General features: G+C 37.8%; 1 protein-coding gene across 1 annotated transcript in view; it reads right to left on the bottom strand.

The window, feature by feature from the left end:
- The window catches only part of CDC20B (cell division cycle 20B), a 62,286-nt gene that overhangs the window by 2,159 nt on the left and 34,530 nt on the right, over window positions 1–25,597 (bottom strand). The window contains exons 6-11 of the mRNA XM_027101116.1: window positions 20,354–20,470; window positions 15,936–16,132; window positions 14,760–14,854; window positions 12,510–12,735; window positions 4,547–4,672; window positions 3,924–4,041 (exon numbers count right to left, since the gene is read on the bottom strand). Coding sequence (XP_026956917.1) covers window positions 3,924–4,041; window positions 4,547–4,672; window positions 12,510–12,735; window positions 14,760–14,854; window positions 15,936–16,132; window positions 20,354–20,470 — 879 coding nt within the window. The remainder of the gene's footprint in view (window positions 1–3,923; window positions 4,042–4,546; window positions 4,673–12,509; window positions 12,736–14,759; window positions 14,855–15,935; window positions 16,133–20,353; window positions 20,471–25,597) is intronic.

Genomic DNA, 25,597 nt, shown 5'->3' with positions numbered 1-25,597 from the left:
AAGATTCTCAACAGCCAGGAGTGCAAATACACTATCCCACTCCCAAAGGAGACATTTCTTAGATACTTGGGGCTTTTTCCATCTAAACACATAACTCCCAATGCTCTCCTTCATGCACACACACACGCACATACACATACACACGTGCACAGACACACCACCAAGGAGACATGGGATTGGCCCTAGGCATGTTGGTGCATTAAAAATGTTTAAATTTATAGATATAATGCCGTCTTCTTATTTTACAGATGAAGAAAAAATTTAAGAATATCGAGCAATTTGTTTAAGGTCACACAGCTGATTAATGGCAGAGCCAGAACTAGAATCCAATTCAATGCTTTAACTGTTTACCACGCTCCAAATCCAACGCAAAGAAGAATCTCTTTTTCTAATGAAGGCCAGTATCCATTAGTTTTTAAAAATTAAAATTTTTTTAATTTGAGCCATATAAATGAAAAGCAACTTAATTTAGTTAGGAAAATATAGATCATTATACCAATGCTTTAAAATTAAACCTATTCAATAAATATAATCAGTGATAAATACTCTTTCATTCTTTATTATGATGTGTTAAGATGAAGAGGAAGGAGGAAGAGAAAGTGGAAAAAGGAATAACAGGGAAAAAATCCCAAATGTTTTGTAGAGCAGGCTTTGAAAAATATCTTGACTTAAAAAATGGAGAGCTGCTTCTAGAACTTGTTAGGAATATGGCATTTGGATGGAAACAAAAACATTCTTGAAATACATTTTTCACATTAGTGACAATCTTAGTTTACTAGATAGTGGGAAATGCCACCTTATCTCAGATGAAGGTCCTCTTTTAGGATTTACATCTCCACGTGCCAAGAGTACTGTCACTGAAAGCATTCAAAGTTTGGTTTTCTTTATGCAGCTGCATCCATAAATGAGACCACATACTGACGTATGTGCAATGGACTGATGAAACCCAGTCAAAGGCCAGATCTCACTTATAGACTAGAAAGTTACCTACCGCTGTTTCAAACCTTGGAAATTACAACTCTCGGGGGGGTGGATAGGAGGGGGAATTATAAGGTATCTTTCTTCTGTAGTCAGGTGGGTGAGACCTCTTTAACTAACATTTTCCCCCAGAGAATTATGACTGTGGGTAACAGGGTGAGACTTACTAAGGGCATGACCACAATCTAGAACAGCTTTTTTCCAGCTTTATGATCACAACTCATTGTCAAAACTACATTCTATGCAGTGACCCCATACATGGACATGCAAATGTACTGATAACTATGACAAAAGTTATTCACAAAAATACCTACTTTTCCATTTTTCCATTCTATACCATTCTATTTCTTTTTTTTTTTTCAGTGCTGATCTTGACCCACAATGGAAACATTGACAGACAGTAAAAACACATAGAAGCTGAAGACCTCAGCAGCCCCATGCCATGTGGCAGTGCCCCCTGAAGCATGTTCACCAAGCAAGAACCCCAAGATGCTCCCATACAAAGATTTCCCAGATGAATTTGGGAAACAGAGAATGCTGTAACTCCTCTTGGAGATTCCCAAAACACATAACGTATCAAAGGCTTTGAGACATTCTTAGGAAAGAAAAACTGTTCTTGTTTAACCCAGAATTTCCAAATTTATCTGACCACATGATGTGAGTTTGTAAAACAATCTTCCTGCTAAACACTTTGGGGAAATCTCGTACACAGCAGAAACTACTGAGTTAGAGATGAAAATTAGTGTCTAAAAGTTCAAAATTAACTGCAACTTCTCCAGCCAAAAGCATTTTAAAGGAAGGAGAAAAGGTTAAATGTACCTTTGGATAGCTCTCTAATATCAATGAAAAAAATTCACAAGTCATTAAAACTAGAAAAGTATAACTTATTAAGGACAGAGAAACAAAAACGCACTAAGTACATTCCTTATTCTAAGCATCAGCAAATGGTTCAAGTATCTATCAGTACTCCCACCTAGCTGATGGACCTATCTAGCTGCTGGAATTATAATTTTGTAAAGAACTGGGTTTTGAGGCTTGATTTTAAGTGTTTGTCTAAACTGAAAAGGTCTGGTGAATTGTGATTAAATATATGCAAAGGACCAACTCATGCTTCTCCTGCACTCTTGCTGGTACTGAAGTGGCTCTGTCAAGAGCTGCCTGTATTTTTTTTTTTTAACGTCTTTATTGGAGTATAATTGCTTTACAATGACGCATTAGTTTCAGCTTTATAACAAAGTGAATCAGCTATACATATACATATATCCCCATATCTCCTCTCTCTTGCATCTCCTTGCCACCCTCCCTATCCTACCCCTCTAGGTGGTCACAAAGCACCGAGCTGATCTCCCTGTGCTATGCGGCTGCTTCCCACTAGCTATCTATTTTACATTTGGTAGTGTTTATATGTCCATGCCACTCTCTCACTTTTTCCCAGCTTACCCTTCCCCCTCCCCATGTCCTCAAGTCCATCTCTAGTAGGTCCGCGTCTTTATTCCCGACCTGTCCCTAGGTTCTTCAGAACCATTTTTTTTAAAGATTCCATATATATGTGTTAGCATATGGTATTTGTTTTTCTCTTTCTGACTTACTTCACTCTGTATGACAGACTCTAGATCCATCCACCTCACTACAAATAACTCAATTTCATTTCTTCTTATGGCTGAGTAATACTCCATTGTGTACATGTGCCACATCTTCTTTATCCATTCAACTGTCAATGGACACTTAGGTTGCTTCCATGTCCTGGCTATTGTAAATAGAGCTGCAATGAACATTGTGGTACATGACTCTTCTTGAATTATGGTTTTCTCAGGGTATATGCCCAGTAGTGGGATTGCTGGGTTATATGGTAGTTCTATTTTAATTTTTTAAGGAACCTACATACTGTTCTCCATAGTGTGCCTGTATTTTTATTCACCTAGTCACACAGTATAACAGCTGAAGGATATATACTCATTTTGAGGCTAACCTGAGCTCCAGCCAGCCTGACCGCAGAAGCAGGAAGTCCTTCTGTTAAGGGTGTTTTGTTGTGGCCAATAACATTCTCAGACTCTCCAAAGAGAGTCATGGTATTATCACTACCTAATATTGTATATATTTGGTTTTTGTCTGTCTGCTCCCACAAAAGTGTGAGCTCCATGAGGGCAAGGATATTGTCTGTCTGGTTCACCTGTGTATTCCCAGTGCCATAAAAAGTGCCTGGCACATAGTAGATGCTAAATAAATAAATGTTGAATAAATAACTTCCAGGGATGACCAGAAGACAAGTTGAGTGGCAAGAGGAAGAAGATAGAATATGTAATCAGAGGTCTACAAGAGACTGGATGCCAGTGCTCTGTTCCTTCATTAGCCAACACTTCTGTCTCCCTATTTCCCTAAGCCCCCTTTAACATTTCAGATTGCACCAAAGAGCATTTAAGGTTCTTGAGGACAAGGCCCGGGTCTTGTTCTCCATCATGGGGTCTTGCTCTCAAGAAGTAACCAGTAAACATTTACAGAACTACGCTGACAAAGAACAGCAGTCTGCCTTGAAAGGGCAGAGGCTCCCCAGAGTCTCACAGTCTGGAATGGTCTCCCCACATACAACAATGTCTCGCCCTTTTCATACTTCCTTATCTCCCACACATTTCAGCTCTGCTGGTTCTTCTGCAAAATAGGGTAAGATGAGTCATAATGCTAACTCCAGAGTTCGGAAACACATTTTGAAAACTGTCCACAATCATCACTGCATACACGAATGCAAGAAGACATGACAGTTATAAGTGACGAACAATCAAATTCAGAAACACTCACACCAGAGGTGTGGTGGGTGTAGGGCTTTTTCCTCTAATAAAATATATACTTCAAAGAACCAGAAGGAGAAAGTCTTCCATTCATGGATTTTTCCACCAGTAGCAGCTCACTTTGCAATAGGGACATGGAATTTTACTTACCTATTTACTTACCAAAAAACCCACGTGACCTGGCCAGAGCAGGACAGGACCACACAGTCACATCATTCTTAGGAGACCCTTGACCAGTTGCGATCTCCTTTGTCTTAGGTAGCCAGACTAGGGAACAAATCTGTAATAATGACCCCCAAAATATAGAATTACGGCAATTTCTGATTCACTGAATGTATTTTAAACTGATTCTAGGCAGTGTGCTCTGTCCATATCTATCCTCCAGTCCATATGTGGGGTTAGGTTATTAGAGGAATTATGTTAGTTCTAGGAAAGTTTATCCCAAGGCAACAAAAGACTAAATATACAAATAGGCTTAGGCACAATGAACCTATGAACTGAAGTGGGCTATGATCACTGTCCAGGAACAGTCAGACTACTCTCAAGTTTCTCAGTCAAAGCAGTGCTGAGAAAGAAGGGAAATGAAAAAGAAAGGACACACAAGTTAAATTAACTTTCAACTCACAGATGAAGAAGGTTTTACAAAAAGAAACTCTTAAGAACTGAAATTCCTGTAGACTTAGCAGGTAAAGAGAGGTGTGTTTGGGTCCTATGCTCTATCATAAGTTACTTTCACAAGATTCTGGAAGACCAGAATGAAGGTAAACTCCCTGAGAGACATTTACCTGTGAGTTTGTGCTTGGGGTCTGGATGCTCTGCTCAGTATTGATGTCCAGGATGTGTAAGTGTCCATCCTTCATTCCTCCTCCAACAGCGAGGATTTCAGACTGCCAGGGACACCAATCCATGGCCTTTAAAGTTCCAAATAATTACACAGGCAGGTCAGCTTTGGAGAAGGTGAAATCATGAATGAGCTGCACGCATATAAGCAGAAGCTCCAGAGCTCTGTCCCTGTGGCAGATTTCCAGGACCTCTGATCCAAAGGCAAGAGCTACTTTACTCTCCAGAGATTACTTCTCAGGGACTAGAAATCACATATTGGTGCCTTCTTCAAATTTAGATAACAATTGCAAATATTTTAAACATAGAAAAACCACACAATAATATGTTTGAAAAACTTCATTCAACACATCCTCTGGGGCAAAAATCTGCTGCTGGAAGAGTTGACATGTGCCCCTAGCATCTGGTTATAAAATACAGTCTTCCTCTGGTTTGTCTACCTGTGTCCTTAGGTTCTAGGTCAGAGAGGGAATAGAAAAGAATGGAGAGCTATACATGCTTGTTCACAACACAAGAAAATCTGATGTATTTCAAATCTTAATACATTTTAGAAAATAAAATTGCCTTTTCTTTAGTTATAAATTGTTATTGTTAATTCTGAAAAACAGAATTTAATATTATACATTTATACTGATAATTGAAATGACTAATAACAGTAACTTTAAAAAACATTTTAACAAATATTTCAGTCATATTTATCTGTATATCCTTATCAATCATCCTGGCAACTATTCTCATTTTTACATATTATCTTCTATATGTAAAAGTATTTTATAAAGTACTAAGCATGATGTATATACTATTTTATTTTTCTGTTGTTTTCACTTACTATATGGCTTTCCATGTTTATTTTTCATAGTTATCATTTTTAGTAATCCCACAATATTCCATCACGTTATTATACTCTAATTAATGTTTGTTCTAATTCTGGACTCAGGTTGATTTTTTATCTTATTTTGGTTTGGTTTGCATTGGCTTGGGCTGAGTTTTTTGAAAAGAAGTGGATTTGGGGGGATTGTGTTTTTGTTGTTTGTTTTTATAAAGAATACTTTAATAGGGTTCAAGATGGTGGAGCAGAAGGATGTGCGCTCACTCCCTCTTGTGAGAGCACTGGAATCACAACTAACTGATGAACAATCATCGATAGGAAGACATTGGAACTCACCAAAAAGATACCCCACATCCAAAGACAAAGGAGAAACTACAATGAGATGGTACAAGGGGCGCAATCACAGTAAAATGAAATCCCATAGCTGCTGGGGGGGTGACTCACAAACTGCAGAACACTTATACCACAGAAGTCAACCCACTGGAGTGAAGGTTCTGAGCCCCAGGTCAGGCTTCCTAACCTGCGGGTCTGGCAATGGGAGGAGGAATTCCTAGAGAATCAGACTTTGAAGGCTAGTGGGATTTGATTGCAGGACTTTGACAGGACTGGGGGACACAGAGACTCCACTCTTGGAGGGCACACACTAAGTAGTGTGCGCATCGGGACCCAGGGGAAGGAGCAGTGACCCCATAGGAGATTGAACCAGACCTACCTGCTAGTGTTGGAGGGTCTCCTGTAGAGGCAGGGGGTGGCTGTGGCTCACCACGGGGACAAGGACAGTGGCAGCAGAAGTTCTGGGAAGTACTCCTTGGCATGAGCCCTCCCAGAGTTGGCCATTAGCCCCACCAAAGAGCCAGGTAGGCTCCAGTGTTGGGTTGCCTCAGGCCAAACAACCATCAGGGAGGGAACCCAGCCCCACCCATCAGCAGACAAGCGGATTAAAGTTTTACTGAGCTCTGCCCACCAGAGCAACACCCAGCTCTACCCACCACCAGTCCCTCCCATCAGGAAGCTTGCACAAGCCTCTTAGATAGCCTCATCCATCAGAGGGCAGACAGCAGAAGCAAGAAAAGCTACAATTCTGCAGCCTGTGGTACAAAACCAAATTCACAGAAAGATAGACAAAATGAAAAGGCAGAGGATTATGTACCAGATGAAGGAACAAGATAAAACCCCAGAAAAACAACAAAATGAAGTAGAGATAGGCAACCAGAAAAAAATTTTCAGAATAATGATAGTGAAGATGATCCAGGACCTTGGAAAAAGAATGGAGGCAAAGATCGAGAAGATTCAAGAAATGTTTAACAAAGACCCAGAATTATTAAGGAACAAACACCTGTAAGAATTAAGGAACAAACAAACAGAGAAGAACAATACAATAACTGAAATGAAAAATACACTACAAGGAATCAATAGCAGAATAACTGAGACAGAAGAACCTATAAGTGACCTGGAAGACAGAATGGTGGAATTCACTGCTGTGGAACAGGATACAGAGAAAAGAATGAAAAGAAATGAAGACAGCCTAAGAGACCTCTGGGACAAAATTAAACAACATTTGCATTATAGGGGTCCAAGAAGGAGAAGAGAGAGAGAAAGACCCGAGAAAATATTTGAAGAGATTATAGTCGAAAATTCCCTAACATGGGAAAGGAAATAGCCACCCAAGTCCAGGAAGCACAGAGAGCCCCAGGCAGCACAAACCCAAGGGGAAACATGCTGAGACACAGAGTAATCAAACTGACAAAAATTAAAGACAAAGAAAAATTATTGAAAGCAACAAGGGAAAAACGACAAATAACATACAAGGGAACTCCCATAAGGTTAACAGCTGATTTCTCAGCAGAAACTCTACAAGCCAGAAGGGAGTGGCACATGGCACAATGTATTTAAAGTGATGAAAGGGAATAACCTACAGCCAAGATTACTCTACCCATCAAGGATCTCATTCATATTCAACGGAGAAATCAGAAGCTTTATGAACAAGCAAAAGCTAAGAGAATTCAGCACACCAAACCAGCTCGACAACAAATGCTAAAGGAACTTCTCTAAGTGGGAAACACAAGAGAAGAAAAGGACCTACAAAAACAGACACATAACAATTAAGAAAATTGTAACAGGAACATACATATTGATAATTACCTTAAACATGAATGGATTAAATGCTCCAACCAAAAGACACAGCCTTGCTGAATGGATACAAAAACAACACCCATATATATACTGTCTACAAGAGACCCACTTCAGACCTAGGGACACATACAGACTGAAAGTGAGGGGATGGAAGAAGATATTCCATGCAAATGGAAATCAAAAGAAACCTGGAGTAGCAATACTCATATCAGATAAAATAGACGTTAAAATAAAGAATGTTACAAGAGAAAAGGAAGGACACTACATAATGATCAAGGGATCAATCCAAGAAGAAGATATAACAATTGTAAATATATATGCACCCAACATAGGTGCACCTCAATACATAAGGCAACTGCTAACATCTATAAAAGAGGAAATCGAAAGTAACACAATAATTGTGGGGGACTTTAACACCTCACTTACACCAATGGACAGATTACCCACACAGAAAATTAATAAGGAAACACAAGCTTTAAATGACATAATAGACCAGATAGATTTAATTGATATTTATAGGACATTCCATCCAAAAAGAGCAGATTACAAAAAAATTAGAAATGAAAAAGGAGAAGTTACAATGGACACCGCAGAAATACAAAGCATCCTAAGAGACTACTACAAGCAACACTATGCCAATAAAAAGGACAACCTGGAAGAAATGGACAAATTCTTAGAAAGGTATATCCCTCCAAGACTGAACCAGGAAGAAAGAGAAAATATGAACAGACCAATCACAAGTAATGAAATTGAAACTGATTTAAAATCTTCCAACAAACGAAAGTCCAGGACCAGATGGCTTCACAGGCGAATTCCATCAAACATTTAGAGAAGAACTAATACCCATCCTTCTCAAACTCTTCCAAAAAATTGCAGAGAAAGGAACACTCCCAAACTCATTCTATGAGGCCACCATCACCCTGATACCAAAACCAGACAAAAATACTACAAAAAAAGAAAATTACAGACCAATATCACTGATGAATATAGATTCAAAAATCCTCAATAAAATACAAGCAAACAGAATCCAACAAGACATTAAAAGGATCATACACCATGATCAAGTGGGATTTATCCCAGGGATACAAGCATTCTTCAATGTACACAAATAAATCAATGTGGTACACCATATTAACAAATTGAAGAATAAAAACCATATGCTCATCCCAATAGATGCATAAAAAGCTTTTGACAAAATTCAACACCCATTTATGATAAAAACTCTCCAGAAACCGGGCACAGAGGGAACCTACCTCAACATAATAAAGGCCATATATAACAAACCTACAACAAACATCATTCTCAATGGTGAAAAACTGAAAGCATTTCCTCTAAGACCAGGAACAAGACAAAGTTGTCCACTCTTGCCACTATTATTCAACGTAGTTTTGGAAGTCCTAGCCATGGTAATCAGAGAAGAAAAAGAAATAAAAGGAATACAAATCAGAAAAGAAGAAGTAAAGCTGTCACTGTTTGCAGGTGACATGATACTATACATAGAGAATCCTAAAGATGCCACCAGGAAACTACTACAGCTAATCAATGAATTTGGTAAAGTAGCAGGATACAAACTTAATGCACAGAAATCTCTTGCATTCCTATACACTAATGATGAAATATCTAAAAGAGAAATTAAGGAAACACTCCCATTTACCATTGCAACAAAAAGAATAAAATAACTAGGAATAAATGTACATAAGGAGACAAAAGACCTGTATGCAGAAAACTATAAGACACTGATGAAAGAAATTAAAGATGATACAAACAGATGGAGAGATATACCATGTTCTTGGATTGGAAGAATCAATATTGTGAAAATGACTATATTACCCAAAGCAATCTACAGATTCAGTGCAATCCCTATGAAATTACCAGTGGTATTTTTTACAGAACTAGAAGAAAAAAATCTTAAAATTTGTATGGAAAAAAAAAAAATTTGTATTGAGGCACAAAAGACCCCGAATTGCCAAAGCAGTCTTGAGGGAAAAAAACGGAGCTGGAGGAATCAGACTCCCTCACTTCAGACTATACTACAAAGCTACAGTAATGAAGACAATATGGTACTGACACAAAAACAGATATATAGGTAAATGGAACAGGATAGAAAGTCCAGAGATAAACCCACGCACCTATGGTCAACTAAGCTATGACAAAGTTGGCAAGGATATACAATGGAGAAAAGACAGACTCTTCAGTAAGTGGTGCTGGGAAAACTGGACAGCCACATGTAAAGGAATGAAATTAGAACACTCCCTAACACCATACACAAAAATAAAATCAAAATGGATTAGAGGCCTAAATGTAAGACCAGACACTATAAAACTCTTAAAGGAAAACATAGGAAGAACACTCTTTGACATAAATTACAGAAAGATCTTTTCTGATCCATGTCCTAGAGTAATGGAAATTAAAACAAAAATAAACAAATGGGACCTAATGAAACTTAAAAGCTTTTGCAAATCAAAGGAAACTACAAACAAGATGAAAAGACAGCCCTCAGAATGGGAGAAAATATTTGCAAACAAATCAATGGACAAAGGATTAACCTCCAAAATATATAAACTGCTCATGCAGCTCAATATTAAAAAAACAAACAATCCAATCCCAAAATTGGCAGAAGATCTAAATAGACATTTCTCCAAAGAAGACATACAGATGGCCAAGAAGCACATGAAAAGCTGCTCAACATCACTAATTATTAGAGAAATGTAAATCAAAACTACGATGAGGTATCACCTCACACCAGTCAGAATAGCCATCATCAGAAAATCTACAGACAACAAATGCTGGAGAGGGTGTGGAGGAAAGAGAACCCTCTTGGACTGTTGGTGGAAATGTAAATTGATACAGCCACTATGGAGAACAGTATGGACGTTCCTTAAAAAAACTAAAAATAGAAGTACCATATGACCCAGCAATCCCACTCCTGGGCATATACCCAGAGAAAACCATAATTCTAAAAGACACATGCACCCCAATGTTCATTGCAGCACTATTTACAATAACCAGGTCATGGAAGCAACCTAAATGCCCATCAACAGAGGAATGGATAAAGAAGATGTGGTACATATATAGAATGGAATATTACTCAGCCATAAAAAGGAACGAAACTGGGTCATTTGTGGAGACGTGGATGGATCTAGAGACTGTATACAGAGTGAAGTAAGTCAGAAAGAGAAAAACAAATATCATATATTAACACATTTATGTGGAACCTAGAAAAATGGTACAGATGAACTGGTTTGCAGGGCAGAAATAGAGACACAGATGTAGAGAACAAACGTAAGGACACCAAGGGGGGAAATTGGGGGTGGGGGGGTGTCATGAATTGGGAGATTAGGATTGACATGTATACACTGATGTGTATAAAATTGATGACTAATAAGAAACTGCTGTATAAAAAATAAATAAAATTTAAAAATTTAAAAAAAGAATACTATAATAAATACATTCTGGCATATGTCTTTTGTTTCTCATATATTATTTTTTTAGGTAAATTCCAAGCTTCAGAAGTGCTGATATAGGTTTCAAATAGTTGTAACTTTTTATAACACCAGCATCAAATGAGTACATTAATCTCATCCTGAGTTTAAGCTTAATTGGAGTTAAAAATTAATCTCCCATCCCACATACCCTTTACCAACATCCTCCATCAATATGTGGAATCTCATTCTACTCCCTTTGAATCTGGGAGGGCTGTGACTGGCTTACAAACAACAGAATGCACCAACAGTGTCACTGCATCACTTGTGGAATTAGTTATAAAAGGTGATGCCGCTTTCACCTTGTTCTCTGAAGCACTGGCCCTGTTGCCCTGAGCCACAAAGTCCAACTCTCTTAAGACTGCCATGTTGTGAGGAAGCCCAAAGTGACCCAATGTGGAGAAGCTCTGAGACCACATGAAGAGGGAAGGATGACTAGCCAGCCAACAGCTGCGCCAGCTCCCAGCACTTTTAGCTTCAGTCACTGTCTGACTACAACCCCATGAGAGACCCTGAGCCAGAACTGCTGAGAAGAGCCCTTCCCAAAGTCTGACCCCCAGAAACCATAAGAGATAATAAAATAATCGTTGTGTTAAGCCACTAGGTTTTAGGGTAATTTGTTACATAACAATAGATAACCAGAATAAATACCATAAATAGAAAACGTAAACAGTGAAATATGGTTGTAGTTCATATAAGAAAGACAGTGAAGAACTCTAATCAGTCAACCTACCTTCAAAGTAAAGACCTTGACCTTGTATTGTGAATAAATGTACAATTTAATTTTCAGTTGAAATAAAATATTTGCAATATATATGTATCATATCTTATGGTTACCTACCTTAGTAGTCTTTTTTAAATAACCATTCAGCTACACCCCTGACTGGGCTGGATAAGAGGGCTATTTCAGTAAACACAAAATTTTGCATACAATTTGAAAAGGCTGAGAAATTCTCCTGAGCCCATGGATCCCAGTTTCATCATAGAATATTTTTATGTTTTTTAGAGAGTATCTTTGTGTTTATTAGCAATCATTTTCTTCAATACCCTACTTCCAGTTAGCTTTTACTATAAACACGCTGTTTTGGCAAAACTAGAATCTCCATCATGAGAGAAATCACACAGATGTCAACCTCTGAGTCTGCTGCTGCTCCTGCTATACTAGTTGGCTAGTCGGTGGTGAGTGTGAAAGTATTTACACTAGTGACTGTTCTTATGATTCCCCAGGTAGTAGCTGCCACAAGGTTTGGCTTGCCCAGGTCTCCAGAAACTCTTAGTTCAATTCAATGTATTTCTGATAAGACATCGAAGAATGTAAGCAGCTCTTTCCAGGTAACAGCTCTCTGCAGATCTTTTGTCTTGTCACTTCAGCAAAACTATATGTTAACTAACTTTACACCAGATGCCCCATGCTTAACTAACCTCCAGCGCAAGCACACCTTTCAAAACTGTTGGATTTATTACCTTGACTGCTGTAGGTTGGGGTATGACGTTTAGCGGGTGACCCTGTGCATTCACACCTGGATCATGGGGCCATATAGTCAGCAGTCCGTCACTACAGCCACTGGAAAGCAGCCTGCCACCCGGCGACCACTTCAGGGCACACACAGCTTGCTTGTGGTGAAGAATTCCAACATGGTGCTGGGCTACCCGAACATCGTGATGATAAACACGGCCCAGTCTCGACCCACTGCCCAGAGGTAAAGGGGCAGGTTTAGGACAGAAAACTTGAGCCCTAATGCTGCATAAGCATTACGCAGAAAGTATTGTTCAAACTCCTGAAAGACCCCTTAGGACAGATTCAAAACATAGACATTTCTTGAGTTAATAAGGATGGAGTATTCTGCCTGGGTGATTCTTACCACAAGTGAAATAGATGTGCTTGGCAGAGTTTCAAAACTGGATATTTAAAAGATATATTTTGAAAGATAACTCTAATGGCTTTAATATGATGCTTTAAAGTTAATGGCTTTAACTTTAATGGCTTTAATGCAGGCATGGAAAAAATAAATTTAGAAGATTATCATATTTTCCCAGATAGTAGTTTATATACTGAACCCAGGAAATATTACTTTTGTGGAATTCAGAATATTTCATATTATCTTAATGAAATGGCATATGTGTATGATATATGTGTTAGACATAAAAATGTATTATTTCCTTTTTCTATTAATCTACAGATCTACTATTAGTTTGCTCATGCTACTAATATCTAAAAAGAATATAAAACTATCTGAATGTCACAGCAAACTGCAATATGATTCAAAATCACTGGATAATGTCTCCACTCTCAGTGATTCGGATCCAAATGATGATAAGGGTCCTGTCTCACAAAGATAATGAACTCTTTCTGGACTAGTTTTCTACAAGGAGAAAGTAAATAACTGCCTACAATTATTTCTGAAGTTTCTCAAAGCGCAGTATCAGATTTTTAAAAACAACTTAGGCACAGCCCAGATAGCATTTTGATGAACAGTATGGACTCTGTGGCCAGACCACCTGGTTCGAAGCCTGACTCTTCCCCTTACGTTAACCATGTGACCTCAGGCTGGTGTCTCAGTCTACTCCTCAGAAGAAGAGGGTGGGGGGATATAAACCACTTTATAATGTCATTGCAGGGATTAAAACGTGATTACACACCTAAAGAGTTAGCACATTGCCTGGCACAGAGTATTCTAAAATGTTAGCTGCTATGATTATAAGAAAGTGTTTGTTCATGTTCCTCATGGATAATGAAACTAAACTTAAGCAATGTAAATAGATTGTAAAAGGAACTCGAGTATAGAATTGACCAGAGTACAACAACTTCACAGGGTAAATATTTAGGTCTATATAAGAGCAATTTGCTTAAGTAGTTTTAAGTCTGGCCTATAATCACAAGGTATTAAAATACCAAATTTACATCTGTGCTACTTAAAGAAATTGTAAAAGGCTTCAAATTTTATTTAAATTTAAATCTACTTTAAGAAATACAGTATGAAGATGAATGACTGTTATTAAATACGTATTTAGACCAATTATGTAGGCTCACAGGGACAAGTCGCTTAACGTTCCTGGTCAAAAAGAAGCAGTTAGATGACTAAATCAGTAGTTCTCAAAAGTGATAAAGTGTCAGCATCACTTGGGAAATTAGAAATTCATATTATCAGCACACCTCAGACCTACTGAATCAGAAATTCCCAGAGTGAGAGCAGCAATCTGGGTTTTGAGGAGCCCTCCAGGGATTCTGACACACTCTCAAGTCTGAGAATCACTGAACTGGTTAATCTATGAGGTTCCTTCCAGCTCTAACCTCTGTGGGTCTGTGAATTGGAAATGTGCCCCCCAGAAAGCTTAACATATTCCAAATTAGTGATACTGATATCAATAAATACCCATTTCAAAAAAATATCCCTCTAGTAGGTATTACTTGGTACAGAGAAACTTTTTGCTTAAACAGAGTTTTACATTTTATCTGAACAATCTAATGAATCCTGAACGTCACATCTCAGTATGAGTACATGCTTTAGGCACAGAGCCACCATGGTACACGCGGCCACTGGACTGCTTATAGCACCAGGTCTGAATACCTGACAGGTAGAATCATAACTGTTACTAATCACGTCTGCTTTGTTTTACTTTGGTTTTGGTTTTAAATATTGCAGTTCTGTTCACTCAGCACCCATAGTCAATTGGTGATGCAAATATAATTGGTTCCAGTAAGACACTACTCACCTGCTAAGGATGTAGTTATTCCAGCTTAGAGCCCCAACTACTGACAAATGACCAAGCATATTTCTCTGTCGCTTTTTAGTGACCACATCCCATAACTGAAAAAAATGAACAAGCATGGTTATGTAGCATTTTCACAACCCACGGTCTTCTCAAAGGCCTGATAGCCAACTAGTGTTGATATAGCCAGTCCTTATGCTAAGTGAAAGTTCAGCACCTCTAACCCTAGTCAGCAGTTTTCAATGCTGTCTGCATATTAGGATCATTGAGGGAGCAGGCTATGGGTGCTAGCCATTCTGATTTAATGGTGGGAGTAAGAGCCTGGGGATATGGCATTTATTTTAAAGTTCTCCAGGTGAAGTCAATGGGCTGCAAAGGGTTGAGAATCACTATGACACTTCTAGTTCCTTCAAACTGTGGGAATTCCAAACCTGGAAATTCACCTATAGTTATCAACAAATAAAATTTGAGTGCCTAGATACTTTGTAAAGTCAGGAATTCTATTTACTGCTAAGAGACTCCTTTTCTGCCAGCTATCAATGATATTCTGACCCATATTAGGAATGAGAACTTTGGCATAAGAAGAAATCATGACATAACCCTCATAGTATCCAGTATCATTACAGAGATGAGAAAACAGTAGAGCCATCTGTGGCCCTCCAAAGTCATTGAACACCTGAGCGATATTGTTTACACTATTGCTAATAAACAACAATAACAATAATGGTACATGAGAAATTAGATAGATTGATGGAAACTTGGTAAGCTCCCATTTCAGAGAGCCTATTAGAAAAAAAATTCACTCATTTTAAGTAACTCTACTCCTGATCATGGCTTAAGGTGAGAAAGGAAGACTGGAAGGTTGTTTTCTTCTCTCCAAAGTCCTAAAACTGGGGATCTCCTAAGTCCAACTTTAGTCCAAGAGAAAGAACGGAGGGGGAAAAAGGAAATGTGACAGAAAGAAAGCTTGTGTGAAAAAACTAAGCAGAGTATCCCTACATCCTCATTAAACACCATTCAGAAAAGACCCAAAATGGTATATCCTCTTACTCCTCATAGCTTCAAGTACCACATCTACTATAGTTTCTTTATTTTATAATAAGATGTTATTAAAAGTCAATCTCAGTTATCTAGCAACTATACAGAACACATTATGAGAAAGAAAAAGCTGACCAGTACTTGCACTTCTCCCTCGCTGGTGCCAACTGCCAGGCAGGTTCCCTCTTTTGTCCAGGACACAGAAGATATATAGTTACAAGTGACACTTAAGTCTATATTTTCAATCCTATTGTGATTATCCCCATTCCAGATGTATACAGAAGATCCAAGGGCTATAGCAACAAGATTATGCAAGTTCCAGTCTAGGATATTCAGATCTATAAGAAAAGCATTTCAAATTAGGGTGATTATACAGCCAAATAAAAATATTTTCAAATAACTTTATTTATAGGTAGAGGAGAAAGATTGATAACTTCCCTATGGTCGGCTGGAAAACAGAATCATGGATCCAAGCAGACCATGAGAAGTTCAAAAATGAAAGCTGGAATAGAATCTTGTATCAAGATACACAGTGTAATAAGCAATAACACTTACCATTTATGCTCTTATATACTTACTTAGAGGCATTTAGAAAACTTGGCAGTTTCATCTACCATTTTAAATATAAATGGATTTCATCTAACAGATCACTAAAATTTAAAAGCATGTAATTCTTATGGAGACATCCTCAGACCTAGAATATACATATGGGAGATGACACCATCATTGCTAATCAAAAGGCAACCCAATTACAGTATATCTAGAAGAGGTGATCTCTGGCTTATTTATGATATCTAGAAGTTCTTAGTAGTATTCTCTATCTTACTCTATAAAAATCATATGACTGCTCAGAGAAACCATATTTGTATGACCACATACTAAACTGTACCCTATCTTATTTCTTATAAGACAGAAACTCCTATCCTGATTGACACATATCAGTACAAAACTATGAAGCACACCAGTTTCACTAGAGCAGCCTAATCCCCTATAACTCATCCTTCCCACTGATGCAAACTACAAACTCTGAACAAAATTCAAAAAACAAATACCTGAGAACTCTGGAAAATCAGCAAAAGCAGGTAAACCAAGTAAGGGAGTGAAAACTTGGAGAAGCAACCTGCCCAGGGGTGAGTTTTCCATTTTTTTCTTCACACGGCTTTACCCTGAGGGTGGGCCCCAATCATGGAGTAACACCAGCAGCTCAAACTCTGACAGAAAGCCCACCATGTCGCTAGTCAAAGAAACCAGAGAAAGGAGCCTGAAATGGCCAAAGTGTGAGGAGAAAGCCTGGGAGGGATGGGAGGGGAGCCACAGAAAGGCATCCTCTAATTGTGAGTGTATAAACCCACACACATCTCAGCCTAACCCCAAATCTTGTAAGTGCAGGGAAAGCTCAAATTATCCAATCTAAAGAACATGGAGGAAATGTAAAATAGATAGCTAGTGGGAAGCAGTCACATAGCACAGGGAGATCAGCTCGGTGCTTTGTGACCAGCTAGAAGGGTGGGATAGGGAGGGTGGGAGGGAGGGAGATGCAAGAGGGAAGAGATATGGGGATATATGTATATGTATAACTGATTCACTTTGTTATAAAGCAGAAACTAACACACCATTGTAAAGCAGTTATACTCCAATAAAAACATTTAAAAAATAAATTAATTAAATAAAATAAAGAATATGGAGGGGAAAAAGTGTTAAAGAAATGGACAGAACCTCAGGGATTTGTGGGATAATATCCACAGATCTAACATATGTGTAATTGGAGTCAGGTCTTGGAAGCAAGAGAGCAAGGTTTCAAAGGAGTTCTCACCAGAAACCATAGAGGCCAGAAGTCAGTGGAACATCTTTAAAGTGCTGAAAAAATACATCTGACAACCCGGAATTCTACATCAAGCAAAAATATCATGATAAGGGTAAGAGAAGTCTTTACCAACAGACCTGATCTGCAAGAAATACTAACAGAAGCTTTTGACTGAAAGGAAATTATATAAGAGGGAAATTATATAAGAGGGAAATTTCTTCAGGAATGAAGGAGAATGTTGTAATTGGTAAATATTTGGGTAAATACAAAGGACAATTTTTTCTCTCTTAAAATATTTAAAACACAAATACGTATGGCTTTTTAAAGTAAAACTTAACGATGGTGGAGTTTTCAATGCATGTAGATTTAAAACATAGACAACTAAAGTAACTCTCCCAAAAAAGTTGGGGGCTGGGGAGACACATATGACTGCAAGATTTTTACATATTGTGTGAAATATGCAACAGTAATTCTAAGTAGACTGAGAAAGTTTAGATTGCATTGCAATCCCTAGAGCTACAACTAAAAACATAATACAAGGAGATATAGCCAGAAAGCCAATAGATCAACTAAAATAGAATAGAAGTCGAAAAGAAAAGATGTCCAAGGAATGAGACTTGGTGCATTCCAAAATTTAGGAGGCAGAGAGATAGAAGAGGAAGAGAAACCAGCAAAAAAAAGACTAAGAAAGAGTGAACAGAAAGCTAGGAGGCAAACCAAGACAGTGCAATATCAAGCAGGAGGGAGTGACCAACTGTCTCCAATGTGGCTGATAGAATTAAGTAAATGAGCTCTAAGAAGTGACTGCTGGATTTAGAAATGAAGAGTTTTGGGTGATGTTTGGAAGGGCAGTTTCAATGGAATGGTGAGATTTAAGAACTGACTAAAGCAGATTCAAAGACAATGGGGAGAGAAATAAGAAATTGTGAATATAGACATCTTTTGACAAGTTTTGCTGTCAAAGGGAGGAGACAAAAGGGGTTATGGCCTGAAGAGGAAGTAGGCACAAAAGGTTTTTGTTTGCTTTTTTTTAACATGAGTGTTGTACTTTTTAAACATCTATTGAAATGAATTCTTCAATTTTTATTAGTCATGGCAATAAATTCTCTTAGAGGTATAGGAGGAGAATGGTAGGAGAACTGTTCCCTTTAATGATTTTGCTTTTTCCTGCTCATTCCTCTCTGTGAATGCTCCCGAGAAGCAGACCTCTTCCCTCTGCTCCTTTCTCCCTCACCAGGAGAGCTCACCAGGGCTCTCAACTTCAATCATACTCATCTGACCTACACTCTAGCCTTTCCCCTCTTTCAACTACAAACCTCATTTCTAATAACCTGCCAGAAAATCTTGTATATCTCACTGCCTCTTCAAGTGTAATATTGCAAGAATAATCTTCCCTCCTCACATGACTTCTCCTGCTAACTTGTCTTCTCAGTGACACCATCCTTCCCCTGCTTCAAAATGTGGAATAATCTTAAACTTGTCCCTCTTCCCATATAGTTTTCCTCATGGAGAGAAAACAGTCCCTTACTTTTTGGTAGCTCTCCTGCTAAATGCATTCTGCATACTCTGCCATGAATTTTCCTTTGATATTTCTCCTAGTTGAGAATTCCCACAACAAATCTAAAAATCTACATCAGGATTTGAAATATATCCATAATCTGCATCCACCTCCTATTCACTAGTCCCCAGTGTATCCTCTTCATTGCCATTAATTACCATGAATTACCAACATCCTGCCTTTGTTCATGCTGCTAACACCACTGAAGATGCTCTATCATCTCTCTTCCACTCCTCCAAGTCCTACTCATCTTTTAAGATCCATCTCAAGTCTGAATGTCTCCACAAAACCTTTCTGAACAAATCCAAAGATCAGCAAACTAGTTATAGTCCTTATAACTCCTTAAACCCCACAATTTATTATTTATACTCTACATTGGCATGTTGGTAGCAGGTCAATGTGGGTTAGTCCCATCTTCCCAACTAGATCACAAGCTAGTGACATAAGAAGAAGCTAGAGACAAAGAGCCAATGTGGTTGTTTGTCAAGATTTATCCATGTTTAAAATATAAGCAAAAAGAATGGATATATGTATATGTATAACAGATTCACTTTGCTCTACACCTGAAACTAACACAACATTGTAAATCAACTATATTCCAATAAAAAAAAATTTTAATAAAAAATAAAAGTTGTGAGTGTAAATAAATAAATAAATAAATAATATATAAGAATAAGAACAGGCCACCATTTATACACTTCATTCTCTTTTTTTTAACATCTTTATTGGAGTATAGTTGCTTTACAATGGCTTGTTAGTTTCTGCTTTATAACAAAGTGAATCAGTTATACATATACATATATTCCCATATCTCTTCCCTCTTGCGTCTCCCTCCCTCCCACCCTCCCTATCCCACCCCTCTAGGTGGTCACAAACCACCTAGCTGATCTCCTTGTGCTATGCATCTACTTCCCACTAGCTATCTATTTTACGTTTGGTAGTATACACTTCATTCTAATACAGTAAAACATAATGTGTAGTTCTTGTGCCTCACCAAGACCAACAATACCCATTCCTGAACATGAAAATTCCACAATGAAAAAACCACTATATTAACCATATTTTGATGGTACACCATTTAAGCATGAGGCACAAGGCCATCTGGTTCTTCCAGAATAAAATTTCAAGTTTATGCCAGAGCACAGAATACATTTTGTCATTTCAACTTTTCAATTCATGATCTAAGCAATAACTTACAATAGTCATTTCGAAGAGCGGTAAGATGAATCTTCACCTCTGGTTGGAGTATGGAATAGTTTATATCACTGAACCTTTGAATGTGGAAGTATTCATCTCTGACTCCATCACTGCAGCCTACAAGAAATGAACAGTTCTACACTATAATCCTGAAAACAAAATCTTTATCCTTGCAGGTATTAAGAGATAAGTGGGTGAAAAACAAAGTGGTCATCATGATAAAATTGAATTATAAGTTGCAGGGGGAGGAAAGGAAGAAAAAGACTTCAGTATTAATTTAAACAATTTTTTAAAAAATATTCATTGACATTTTCTAATAAAAAGCACATGAATACCAGGCCTAAATGTAATGACAGATTTTGCGGGGAGCACACAGAGACACTACATCATGCTTTGAATATTTATTCTGTCACTTGAGATTTTAAAACCAAAGTAATGTTCACATATCCATGTATCTATAACATCAACAATTATCTAATAGACCTAAGCCCTACACTGAGTCTTTGTCAATAAGACTGTTGAGTCATTGATTTTGGCTCTTTCTCTCACTGTTTCTGTACCAGAGCACACAGAGTTACTTTTGGCTAGTGTTACCCATGACTATCTGAATTCAAGGTTCTATCCTGTGCTCAGTTTTACTTCTCATCAAATGACCCCACTAAGCCTAAACCATAAGCCACTGTCTTTTCATCTTTCCAACCACTTGGCTTGTAATCAAACTGAGAATGACATGATCAACAGGAAATGAGCCCCACCCAGGTAACTTGTGGTCCTAGGACCACATGGTTTCTAATAAAAGAATGAGAGCTTCACAATGCTATACCAAGAAGCCAGATTGTTACTCATAGTTGCAACGTTAGCTATGAAAACCTGCAGTTGTGGGCAGAACTACAAGGTTACTAGAAATACATACTCAAGCACTGCTGATAAAGGTTCAAAAAAAAAATCAAGTACAAACTTCCAGTTACAAAATAAATGTCATGAGAATTTAATGTACAGCATGTACAGCATCTTCGAAAGTTGCTTAAAAAGTAGATCTTAAAAGTTCTCAACACAAGAAAAAAATTCTGTAACTATATCTGATGACAGTTGTAAACTAAACTTATTGTGGTGATCATTTTGCAATATACACAAATATATCATTACATTGCACACCTGAAGCTAACATAATGTTCTATATTAAAAAAAAAAGCAATACCCAAAGAATCAACAAAAAACTCCTGGAACTAATGAGTGATTATAGAAAGATATAAGATTAATATACAAAAGTCAACTGCTTTCTTATATACCAGCAATAAGCAATTGGAATTTAAAATTAAAAGCACAATACCATTTATATAAGTACCTCAAAAATGAAAAACTTAGGTATAAATCTAACAAAATATGTACAAGATCTATACGAGGAAAACTACAAAACTCTAATCAAAGGAAAGCTAAATAAATGAAGACATATTCCAGGTACATGGATAAAAAGACTCAGTACTATTAACATGTTAGCTCTTTCCACCTTGATTTATAGATTCAGTGCTATACCAGTTAAAATCCCAACAAGGTATTTTGTGGACACTGACAAGCTGATTTTAAAGCGTATATGGAGAAAAGTCAACACAATATTGAAGGAGAAGAACCAAGCTGAAGGACCTACACTATCTAACTTTAAGACTCACTAAAAAGCTACAGTAATCAAGACAGTGTAGTACTGGCAAAAGAACAGACAAATAGATCAGTGGAACAGAATAGAGAGCCCAGAAATAGAGCCCCACAAATACAGTCAACGGATCTTTGACAAAGGAGCAAAGGCAATACGATGGAGAAAAGTTAGTTTTTTCAACAAATGGTGTTGGAACAACTGGACATCCACACGCAATCTGGAAAAAAAAAATAATCAAATCACTTTGCTGTACACCTGAAAACTAACACAATATTGTAAATCAACTATACTTCAATTTAAAAAAATGTATCTAAACACAGACCTTATACCCTTCTCAAAAATTAACTCACAATGGATCGTGGACCTAAAAGTAAAACACAAAGCCATAAAACTCCTAGAAAATAACACAGGAGAAAATCTAGATATCCTTGGTTTTGGCAGTGACTTTTTTTTTTTTTTTGGCCACACCACACAGCTTACAGGATCTTAGTTCCCCAACCAGGGATTGAACCCGGGCCCATGGCAGTGAAAGCACTGAGTCCTAATTCACTGGACCACCAGGGAATTCCCTGGCAGTGACTTTTTAAATACAACACCAAAAGCATGATCCATGAAAGAAATCACTGATATGCTGGACTTCATTAAAATTAGAAACTTCTGCTCTGCAAAAGATATATCTAAAGAATGAGAAGATAAACCACAGACTGAGAAAAAATATTTGCCAAAGACATATGTGATAAAGGACTGTTATCCAAAACATACAAAGAAACTCTTAAACCTCAACAATAAGAAAACAAAAAACTCAATTTAAAAATGGGCAAAAGATCTGGACACCTCACCAAAGAAGATGGCAAATAAGCATAAGAAAATGTGTTCAACATCATATTTCATTAGAGAATTGCAAGTTAAAACAATAATGAGACACCACTGCACATCTGTTAGAATGGCCAAAATCCAAAACACTGACAAACACCAAATTCTGGCAAGGATGTGGAGCAACAGGAGCTTTCATTCATTGCTGGTGGGAATGCAAAATGGTACAACCACTTTGGAAGACAGTTTGGAGGTTTCATATGAAACTAAATATGCTCTTATCATACAATCCAGAAAACGCACTCCTTGGTATTTACCCAAGTGAGTAGAAAGCTTATGTCCACAGAGAAACCTTCACACAGATGTTTATAGCAGCTTTATTCGTAATTGCCAAAACTTGGAAGCAACCAAGATGTCTTTGAATAGGTGAATGGATAAATAAACTGTGGTACATCCAGACAATAGAATATCATTTAGTGCTAAAAAGAAATGAGCTATGAAGCCATGAGAAGACATAGAGGACACTTAAACGCAAATTACTAAATGAAAGAAGCCAATCTGAAAAGGCTACACACTGTATGATTCCAACGAAATGACATTCTAGGAAAGGCAAAACTATGGATACAGTGAAAAGTTTGCCAGGGTTAGAGGAAGAGGGAGAGATGAATACGTGAAGTACAAAGGATTTTTAGAACAGTGAAACTACTCTACGTGCTGTTATAACGGTGGTTACGTGTCATTACACATTTGTCAAAATCCACAGAATACTCAACACAAAGAGTGAAAGCTAATGTAAACTATGGACTTTGGGCGATAACAGTGTGTCAATGTATGTTCATTGATGATAACAAATGTACTATTCTAGTGTGGGATGTTGGTAGCGGGGGAAGTTGTGCATGTGTTGGGGCAGGGATATAGGAGCACTCTCTGTATTTTCTGTTCAATTTTGCTGTGAATCAAAACTTCCTAAAAAATAGGATGGATGGATGGATAGATTGTAGACAGATAGATAAATACATAGATACATAGAGATAGATAGATTTCCTAGGATAACAAAATAATACAGGTACATTCTTTCTGCCTTTATAGAATATACAATTTCTATTCTACATCATATCTTCAGCATGTTACAGAAACACAAACTTGTTGCTGATCAGATCAGAAGAAATGGGAGAGCTAAGGTAAGACGTGTCCCCAGATATTTTATTTTGCTTTTAAGAAATTATAACTCTAAAATAAAGAAGTAAAGGATAAGTTTCACTCATTCATCCAACTGTACATTCCTAAACCTCCCAAAAGAATATTCAGCAGGCCTTAAACTTTTTCTGCCTATTTTTATGCATCTAACTCTGTTTTTGTCCCTTTTATACTGCTGGGAAACAGAGGCATGAAAAATACACATGCACAAAGTTATCTTATCCCAGAGGGAAATTTAACAGGCAAGTTTCCTTGGCATTTATGAGTTGAAGTTTCTCTCACAGAGCTAGGCTCCTAATCAATTATTTTCCAACTATGATAACAATCTCATGAATGACACAAAGACTTCCAAGATGGAAAGAGGAAGTAGGAAGGAGAACACATGGGGTGCAGGGTAAATTTGACTTTGGGAGCACTGAATGCAGCATGGAAGGAGGACCTTCTAGAAACTGCCACAGTAGCAATATCTCCCCACTGCATGGCTGCAGAGTCGCCCTGATGCACACATGACATCACCACCCAAAGATTTCTACCAGCTTTGGCCCCGATAGGTATACTTACAAGGCACAGGAGGTGCCCACTGTGAGGTTTCAGAGTCTTAGCAAATATGGGTGAGGCATGAAGAAATACTTTATATGCACAGCACCTGGATAAAATTTGTCCCAGTGATCCACATGCCTAAGAGTAGTTACCTGGCTTATGTGGAATCTGTTTCACACTTTAAATCCCCTTAAAAGAATTAAGAACAGAGCCCTTCATAGAACATTCCTTTCAATTAGACTCTGCTTCCAACAGCCCGCCCCTTCAAATCTTCCTCAGTGCTGCCACCAAAGTCATCTGTCTAAAGCAGAGCAACAGACTTGCAAGTCAAGTCCGAAGAATGGCCACGTAAGTGTATTTCCTCTGCCTCCTATTTTCAACCTCACTAGAATGACAGCAAATGACTTTTTTAAGGTGTGAAGATATAAGAACAAAGAGTATGGGAGTGAAATAGCAGTACGAAGACATTACAGTAATTTTCTACAAAACTGATAAAGATTTGATAACTGACCAGGAGGAACATAAGAAATGACCCTCAAGTGCCTATAGAGGGGCCGTGGTGAAGAGAAGCAAGCTGATTTGTCTTGCAGAAACCCCACAAGGGGTCAGGGCTCAGAGGCACAGGGAAGGTTTAGAATGAGATGAGTTTGGTTTTAAGACTGTCAAGTTCACACACACACACAAACACCCTGTACATACACACATGTGCACATGTCAAAAGAAACCAGATGTTTACTCCCTGAATAAACCAAAAAAATGACAGCCTCTTAACTCAAGAGCACCAGCAAAAACAGATAGAGTGAAAATTGTCATAGTGAATTTGGCAGGTCACAGGTCTTTACCTTAGTGCTATTTCCAGAACACACATTTCAGGAAGCTTCACTGAAGCTTTCTTCACTCTGAAAGAGGGAAACCAAAACTACTGTGGGAGGAGCTAAGCAAAGAAAGACAATTCAGGAAGAAGAGCAATCCTTCCAAAACTGTATGTGAAATTTTTTCAGAGAAATAAGAGAAAATAGTATATACATGAAGCATGAACAGGA

Source organism: Aethalodelphis obliquidens, unplaced genomic scaffold (assembly GCF_003676395.1).
Source record: "Aethalodelphis obliquidens isolate GAN/ISIS:26980383/991018 unplaced genomic scaffold, ASM367639v1 scaffold4, whole genome shotgun sequence".
NCBI classification, from domain to species: Eukaryota; Metazoa; Chordata; class Mammalia; order Artiodactyla; family Delphinidae; genus Aethalodelphis; species Aethalodelphis obliquidens.
This window is presented reverse-complemented; position numbering and strand designations above follow the sequence as displayed.